Here is a 9734-nt window from a genome sequence, read left to right on the forward strand (position 1 = left end):
TTGATAACCATGTTGCCAAAGTGGTTAGAAAATCCTTCTATGTAACCCATCTGATCATGAAAGGGTTCACATCAAGATCTAAGGATGTAATGGTGCCCCTCTACTCTTCCCTCATCAAACCCATTATTGAGTACAATGCACCAATTGGAATGTACCTGGCTAGACATCTCCAGCAGCTGGAGAGACCACAGAGGTACCTAACCAAGAGAATTACTGGCCTCAAACAGTTGCCCTATGCAGCACGATTGAAAAAGCTAAGACTGTTCTCTGTTGCATACCGCTTTCTCGGAGGTGATCTCTGTCTAACGTACAAAGCCATGTCCAACCCGGAATTGTTGAACATGCTGCATCTTAGCAAAACCAAATCTACTCGAGCTACACGCTCTAGGGTTATAAACCTCAACACAACAATGAATAGAACATGCTGGAGGGATAGATTGCCTTCGCAGAGACTTCCCTTACTATGGAACAGGGTCCCGATCTACATAAGACAGAGCTCCTCACTATCACTCTTCAAGAGGAACCTTGATGAGTGGATGGGTAACAGAAAGTTCACACCGGGGGATCACATCAACAGCACTACTAGATAGGGGCTGCTAGTACAAGGGTCTAGGGAACTACTAAAGGGGCGGTGAATACCGCACAACGTGGCTGGGCTAATATATGCCTTCGGGCAGATAGCTCAGTACCAACCTATGAACCTATAAAAGTTGATTCACTAGTCAGGGTCAGGGAACTCATGTAGATAGTAACCTAGCCTTCAACCAGCATGTGTCCAAGGTATTAAAAAAAATCCTTCTGTGCTGCTCAACTTATAAGCAAGGTTATGGCATCTGGTCCAGAGAGGTCATCATACCACTGTACCCGGCCCTCATCAGACCCATCATAGAGTACCCCCTCAGTATGTACCTGACTAGACACATGCAGCAACTAGAACGTCCAAAATGTTTCCTTATAAAAAAAATACAGGGGGGAAACGCTATTTCCTACAACAATCGCTTCATAGCTCTATCTCCTTACTTAGTATCATACAGACTTCTGAGAGATAATCTATGCCTGCCATACAGGGTATCCCTGAACCCTGTTTTGATGACCCTTTTGCACATCCATAAAACAAACAATGTCAGAACTACTAGATTAAAAGACCTAAATTTTGCTTGTGACATCAATCGGACATGATTTTAAAGACAGTTGCGTTTCTCAGAGAATTCCTTTCCCCTGGAACAGGCTCCCAATCCATGTGAAGAGGAGTTCCTCTCTATCCCTTTTTAAGTGCAACTTGGATCAATGGATGGGTAATCTGGACAGAAGCAGTTTGTAAATCACCTCCTATATAAATCAAATTTGTGGGTCACATTCGGGTTACATGGCTAAGTTTATAAGTGGTCATTAGCCTAGTATACACCTATGAACCTATGTGTAGTGTGTGAGCGCCTTGTGTAGTGGTACTGTCAGGAAAAGTTTTTTGGGAAAGTAAAATGTAGGGTGGGGGGTGGGGGCAGGAGTAAGAGTTAGCATAACTGAATAAGGTGGTGCAAGGGGAAAAATCCCCCCCACCTAGCTTTACAGATATGTGTTAACCCTAACCTTGGCCTTAACCCCAACCTTACACATTATCCTCATTTCTGATATCTGTACATGTACATTCTTCTCTTAACAATGCTGTTGTTATATCATTTTCTTTCCCAAACATATTTTGTACATATGACCTCTATTTCCCCTCTTTAGATCTTTTTTGTGTGGTACACTTTTTAGTGCTATATTGTGATCTGTCAGCTCTTCAGGAACTAAGACACACTGAGAAAGCGATTTATCTGTTTCAAATTTGCACCTATCTTTCTCTTGGCTGGGCAATGATCTTTGCAAGGGAACCAACTCATGAAAATAAATCCCAAATTGGGTACTTATCAGTTACTGTTGTGGAAACCATCTGTAAGAGAACCAATGGATTTACAGACACAGATGTGTCTCACGTCTAAAAGAAAGGGATATTTGGTGAAACTGTCTCTTCCTTTATAGGTCCATCATCAATGGCAGTGGTGCTATTTGTGGTAACTGGTAATATTCACGGAAAGATCTGGAAGTGAGTCCCACAGTGAAGGCCCCTTACTCTAGCGAATAACTCTGCTTAAGGACTACAGTTGCATTAGTGAACCCTACAGTGTAAATGTTAGGGTTACACACATTTCCATCATGCTAGTACAAGGTGTACACCAGAACCATAATAAAATCTGGTATGGGTATACAAATAAAATCATTATGAAATGAAGGCACATTGTGGCACTACAAAAGTACTAAGTATCACAAGAAATATAAGAAAATGTCCTGCACACACCGAGGAAAGGAATAAAAAGAAGGAAAGAAAGATATGATGCAGATGTCTGATTAGACAACCCTCACAAGACTAAAGGTTAAACAACAACCACAAATTCCTGAAACTGTTGTTAAAACACAACCTATGCTGAGGTGGGACTGTCCTGGATTTGCTCTATTAAGGGATTTGTGCAGAAAAACTGAAGTCCCATGCACCAGAGGTTTAAACTTTATTGTGGGTTTGCTTTACTTTTCCAGGAAAATGTTCAATATTTGTTTTTTGGATTTTGTGACACTGTCTTTGGCCTTTAGTGTTATGTTTGACTATTTTAAGAGAATCAATAAAGTTCATATGGGCAGCACCTTGATTTACAGAAGGAACTATATATGAACATAGAAACAAATACAATCTGTAAATAGAGGGGGTGATAACTCAGGGAAACAATGTAAGAAGTACTTCTTCACCAACAGAATTATGGATGCAAAAAAAAGTCTAGCACAAGACGTAGATTTAACAACAAAGGACAAAATCAAGGTGTCAAGCAGAAGACACAGAGCCTAGAATGGAGATGTGTAAACACATACAATTACAGCAGCAGCTCTCACCTGGATGACTGAATGGCACACTAGGTGGACGTGACTGGTATTTATCTGTCATTGCTTCATTTGTTTCTATACTGAGACATAAGTATATGGGCTACAACCTATACACCTAGAACAGAACAGAGAATACAAGTAGATGGTGACCTTAAACAGGTAATTTCTCTCTTCTCCTGTATGCAACTTGGTTATTTACAGATTAGTAAATTAGTTTAGCTAAATCCTATAAAGGACTCTGTATAAGTTTTTCCATATTTACAATCTCAACAATGTTCTGTTATTCATTTTACTATTGTATATATTGTATGTTATGTTGTTGCCTATGCTTGGAGCTTTTCTCCCTGGGCCTCTACTGAAAATGGACATATATCCAGTTAGACTAGCCCGGTCAACAAATGTAAAATAAAATAAAAAAATAAAAATAAATAAATTAGTACTCTACACACTATATGTAATTGCTCTCTGATAATTCGGCTATATATATACAGGCTTTCCAAGAATGCAGAAGCATATACATAGACACAGAAGGGCTAAAATTGAGTGCCTTTATTCGGATTAAAAATGTCATTGCCCTTACAAAAGGCTTACATAAATTAAAAAAACGTTGGCACTTCATACTGTCAGGTACCTGCCTATTTCAATCAATGACTTTTAACCAACATTCTTGTTAGAATAACTGTAATTTGCTGTCAGATTCTAAAGAAAGAGGTTAGGATAAAAGTTAATACTGAACAAGGAATTGGTCCATTTTGCTTGGACGACAGAGCTCAGGACTTTTCCACCAGCCTGACAAACTTCCGAATCTCTCCTGCTAGTAGATCAGGCTCCTCAAATGCTGCAAAATGGCCACCACGTGACATATAGGAATACAGCACAATATTCTTATACTTCTGTTTTGCCCAGACACGAGGTACATGTGTCAACTCCTTGGGGAAAGCAGCTAGCCCAGTTGGGGAATACACTGCAACCCTGAGAAAAGAAAAAAAAAATCATTTAGTGCTTTCAGTCCATTTCTGACATGTACATACCTTAACAATGTACAAACACAGCTCCTTCAAAAAATGACAGATCAAAGAAAAAGGCAGCTGCTACTCGGTCATAGAGTCATAAATGTAGCCAGTGGGTGTCAAAGCAGACTGAATCATCAAGACTAAACACGACTAATATTTAGATAATGAACTTCTATTCCCCCAAATATGATAAATACTGGATAACACAAACACATTGCTAAACATCTAAGTACATCTAAGTACACCAAAACTCTAGTGTGATTTTACACCTATGAATCTAGGTGCATACTGACCTATAAGTGGATTAGAAGGCACCACTCTAGTTAACTACTAGTAACAGTTCAGCTAGTAACAGTTCAGAATTATCTAGTTATCTTCTCGGGATTCATTATGATTATTGGTTATCATGAACCAAGGTTCTTGGGTCCATTTTTCATGTGATTAAAGCTTAATTAATCACAAGGTAGTGGTATGAGCTGTTATTTTATATGGTTAATTGATTTGTTAACATAGTAAGCCTACTAAGAATGAATGTCTTTTTTTTATTTGGGTGACTTAAAAGCATTGTCTGGTTAAGTGACTTGCTCCATGTGGAAATGGAAACTGAAAGACTCAAACAGGATTATCAGATGATGATTGCTAGCAGGTCAGTCTTAACCGTCTGTGCTACACTCCCAGGTAAGGAAGGATACTCTCTGACTTGACAAAGGTGTACATTAACTGAAATGGTATGCCTACATGTCTAAGGGACAAAATCAAGTATGTTTTTTGATTTTACCTACTCATTCATCTATATGGCAATTAAGATTTTCATGTCGCATCAAAATGCAAAAAAGTAACACTAAAACAGTCATAAAAAATATACAGTCTAAATCCAAAAACATCTGTTAGGACGTTTAAATGGCTACACAAGAGTCTACTTACTGATCATGTCTGTAGTCACCATGTGCTGCATTATGTCAAATTAAAGGTGTGAGAGTGCCATCTAGTGGCTAGAAATCTGACTGCCAAGTTTTACAATATCTTTCACAAATACGTGTGTGTGTGTGTGTGTGTGTGTGTGTGTGTGTGTGTGTGTGTGTGTGTGTGTGTGAACCCATACACGCACACACACAGATATAGATATATATATATATATATATATATATATATATATATATATATATATATATATATATATATATACGATGACGCCATGAGGTGAAACTGGTTTGTTTTCACCAATTAGTCTGGTTTTTGAAATGAAACAAAGATTTTCCTGATATGTTGCATTGCGGTGATATTTTATACAGTGCTGGAAGTTTTGCTGTCATTGGATTATATGTTATTCTATGCACTGATTTCAACATCACCTGCACCGTTTTGTGATGTTGTTTTTTTATATAGATATATACATATACATATATATATATATATATATATATATATATATATATATACACACAGACACAGACACACACACACACACACACACACACACACACACACACACACACACATATAAGCAATAACCCATGTGTGTGTTTATCAGAATTTATCCACGGTTGGTGTGGTTTGATAACTGTTGCAAGGCATTAGTGATTAAGCAAAGTCTACAGTGCGTAAATACCCACACACAGGAGTAGATTATTGCTATTATAAAATAACATTGCAATAACATTACATGGGTGGCCGCGGTGGTGCAGCGGTTAGTGTTGCTGCCTCACAGTACGAGGTTCTCCGGTTTGATCCTCAGCTGGGGTGCTTTCTGTGCGGAGTCTGCATGTCCTTCCTGTAGTCGCATGGGTTTTCTCTGGGTGCTCCGGTTTCCTCCCACATGCCAAAGACATGCTGTAGGTGGATTGGACACTCTAAATTGGCCTTAGGTGTGAGTCTGTGTGTGTGCATGTGCCTTCTGTGGAAGGTTGGGTGCCAGGCTGGCAACTTGATACTGTAAAACTCCACTGCCAATAATGAGCAGACAAGGTAACCCAGTGTGGCGACCCCTAACCGGAAAAAGCTGAAAGAAGAAGAAGATACAATAACATTACTTAAGAAAAAAATACTTACCTTTCTTAAATAATGTGTTGGTATAACAGTGCTTTAGTCTTCTTCCACATTGTCTTCCCCTTGCTGACTTACTGAGCATGTAGAAGAGACTTGCATTTCCATGCTTGCACAGTACATCAGTGCAAGAAAAGCAACGAAAAAAGAGCTTTTCTGTAGAAGTAGATGCCAAACAGGAGAGGGCCCGGGGCCGAGCCCGGTGGGACTCCACTCGTGACTGATCAACAGTCTGACTTGGAATCCGCAACTTTCACTCTGTGGGTCCTGTCTGTGAGACAATTTGCAACCCACCTAGTGATGTAAGGATTGATGCCTAGTTTTGTCAGTTTATCAATGATACCTGAGTGGGGAATTTTATTTTATTATTTATTTTTATTTATTTCATTTTACATTTGTTAACCGAGGAAGTCTAACTGGACACATGTCCTTTTTCAGTGGAGGCCCGGGGAGAAAAGCTCCAGTTATACCAGTAAAGTACAGACTAAGAAGCACAAATATATACACCTATGGCACAGAAATATCTAACACAAGTCAGGAAATGGTAAGTAGGAATAATCTACTCTATTACATAGTTATTTCTGTACATATAACAAGGCTATGTTATCAAAAAGGCCTTGGCCAGGTTGACGTAGGCTGTACGCACTGCCTTACCCTCATCCACAGCCTTGGTGAATGCCTTGAAGAAGTAAACCAGGTTCAGCAGGCAGGATCTCCCCTTGACAAAGCCAAACTGTGTGGCGTCAAGAGTTTGGAGATTGCCTGTATCTTTATTAAGCAGGTCCATGATGATGCGCTTTGCAGCTTTGCATACCAGGCTTGTCAGGCTAATGGGGTGATAGTTCCCAAGGTCTGTAGTTGCTCCTCCTTTACAAAATGGGATGACTGTAGCAGTGCACCATTCATTAGGGACATAGCTTGAGGTAAGGCTGTGACTGAACAGGGCACACAGATGTGGTGCCATTTCATTTTGTATCTCATGTGGGATGCAGCCAGGGATATTATCAGTTCCCATGGACACTGTATTCTTAGCTTTGGACAATGCAGCTTTTACCTGTGCCGCAGAAATGGTGGGTACCAGGCTTTCATCTATTATTGTGATAGGGCCCTTGGGGGGGGGGGGGGGTAAAGTTGGCACTGAATCTGTCGGCCAGTATGTTGGCTATATCTGTTGGCTTGATATAGGACGTGCCATTATGTAATATCTCAGAGCAAATCTGGGTATTGCCTTTGAGGTTTTTGATATAGCTATAGAAGGCTTTGTGGTTGTTTTTGGCATCAGCCGCAATTCTGCCTTCATAGCTGGCTTTAGAGGATTTGATAAGGGATCTCAGCTTTTTGCTGAGACTGATAAGGGAGGTTTTCCAGTCTTGTGACTTCATTTTTTTCTGCAACAGTTTCGTCCTTCTGTTGTAGAGTTTACTGATGGCTGGGGACCACCAGATTGGCTTCATTTTTTTGGAGGAGAACATCTTAGTTCTATTTGGTATGGCAAGGTCCATGCATTTGTGTACATGCTCGTACAGTGCATTGGTGTATGATTCGGCAGTCATGCAGCTATTTTTTATTGGCATGGGTGCCGAAAAGTTAGCCACCTCTGCTTTTAAGAGCCCAAAGTTGGCTTTAGAGAAGCTTTTCAGGGTGGTCACCTTAGCGGGGGTATAGGTGAAATGGAGATTTCCATGGTGATCAGTTTGTGGTCAGATTTAACCAGGGAGGAACTGAATACAGGTGTGGAGCAACGATCTCCTATTGTTGGTGATAACCAGGTCAAGGATGTTGCTTCCTCTTGTGGGGGTCAGAATGAGCTGGTCCAGGGCATTGGAATTGCTAAATTCCAGACAGCGTTGGGCCTGTACATTGGTACTTGAATAGTTTTCCCAGTTGATGGAAGGGTAGTTGAAGTCACCCAGTATGAGAGTATTGGGTTGGACCTTGACAGATTCCAGGGTGCTTAGGAAGTTGGTGTGTGAGTCTAGGGACATGTTTGGGGTTCTGTAGCAGGCTATGACTTGTATCGCCGTCTTACCCAGTGTTAGTTGTACCTGAAGTATCTCAGATGCATTATGCTGGGCTACCATTCTAGAGTTGTGTGTATCCTTTAAGAATATGGAGACACCACTGCCTTTGGAGTTTCCGGCCGCATTCTGGGGCTGAAAGGTTTGGAATGAGTTGCAGCCTGGGAGCGTAGGGGTGCTTTCTGCCTCTTTAAACCAGGCCTCAGTTACAGCACAGATGTTGAAATTCTCCATTTTGAGGAGAGCTTTGAGTGAGTGCATCTTGTGATTTAGACTTCTAGCGTTGAGCAGCATGACCCTCAGATTGCATTTCTTTGCAGCTGTTATGATGGAATTTTGGTCTTTGGAACACTGCCTAAAAAAGGTACTATAGGGGTGTCAAGAGCCTTAGGCAGTACCCAGAATTCCAGGGGTGACAGATGCAGGCTGTCTTTGGCAAAGCATCAAGGTCTGTGGATCATGTTGTCCCAGGCAGATATGGGATCCCTTTAGAATGACACCAGAAACTTAGCCAATTCTTGAAGTCAATCACTTTCTGCTCGTACTGTGGTATCATTATGGGTGATGGTAGAATACTGCTCAGGGTTAGGGTCACACTTACCTGGGCCACATAATCTGAGAGTTCCATCACATCTCATTTCATGTAGTCCAGTAAGGTACGTTTCAGGTCATTCACACCCACATGGACAATGACTGAGTCATATTTGTACTTGTTGTGGAGTGTCCTGAGTGTATGTGTTATGTGGCGGATCCTGGAGCCAGACAGACAACTGACTGTCACATTCTCCTTGTTCAATCTAGTGAGTTGGACATCAGTGTGCCTCATAACTGAGTCTCCTACGATTAGTACATTGAACAAAGTGTTTTGACTTAAGGGCTTGGGTTGAGGGGCACACTGTGGTGGTGAGCTATGTGATCTGGCAGGGTCTATATTAGAAGACCGAATGTTTAGGTGATCGAACACCTAAACATCGATCTACTAATATCGAAAGCAGAAAACGGCGAACGGCTGATTTCACGCAGGGAAAGATTTCCCTTGGCCGTTCGCCGGATTTTGCTATTTTCCTACTGTTGAGTGATCTTGGAGTTGGTATATTTAGTTAGGGGGGTGGGGGGGCACAGCCCCCCCTCCCACATCTGGGGATGTGAGGAGCGAAGCTCCCCACTTAATTTAGATATAAAGTAATGTTTTTTGTGTTGTGGCCAAGGGACGTGTTTCCCTGGGAAGTTTGACACTGTGTGGTTCGATATTAGTAGATTGATGTTTAGGTGTTCGATCACCTAAATATTTGGTCTTCTAATATAGACCCTTCTGGCATTGGTGTTATGTTGTGGTGGTCAAGTGTGTTTCTGTGTCGGGGGTCTCTGTTGTTTGGGTAAATTTTTATTGAGAGCTTCCGCTAAGGTGGGTGATGGTTTGTGTTTTTATGTGTGGGTTGTGATGGTTGGTGTTTTGGAGGACTGTGTATTCTATGTAGTGAGTTGCAGGTGTTGACCTTCTCCTCTTGACCAGCTAGTCCGGTCTTGGTTGGAGCGTGCACTGCTTCCACTTTGATGATATAAGTGCATCTCTCACAGGTATGAATGTTGGGAAGTAAGAGGAGAGGGCTGTCTATGTACATTAGACAGTTGCCACACTGTTTCAAAATGCCGAAGTGCACCAGTTTAGCAGGAGAAAGCATAGGAAATTGCCCTACAATCATACCAGGAGGGGTGGTCATAACTAATAAGTACTGGTGCTGTTAGTGCG

General features: G+C 41.2%; 1 protein-coding gene across 2 annotated transcripts in view; it reads right to left on the reverse strand.

Moving 5' to 3' along the window:
• Nucleotides 1–3444: 3444 nt before the first annotated feature.
• Nucleotides 3445–9734, reverse strand: part of LOC122792842 (epoxide hydrolase 1-like) — a 1170497-nt gene continuing 1164207 nt past the window's right edge. For both annotated transcript variants that reach the window (XM_044060405.1, XM_044060411.1), the window contains one exon: nucleotides 3445–3882. In XM_044060405.1, coding sequence (XP_043916340.1) covers nucleotides 3681–3882 — 202 coding nt within the window. In that variant the 3' untranslated portion in view covers nucleotides 3445–3680. The remainder of the gene's footprint in view (nucleotides 3883–9734) is intronic.

The sequence above is a fragment of the Protopterus annectens genome, chromosome 1.part0 (assembly GCF_019279795.1).
Source record: "Protopterus annectens isolate FY-2018-M chromosome 1.part0, PAN1.0, whole genome shotgun sequence".
Taxonomy (NCBI): Eukaryota; Metazoa; Chordata; order Ceratodontiformes; family Protopteridae; genus Protopterus; species Protopterus annectens.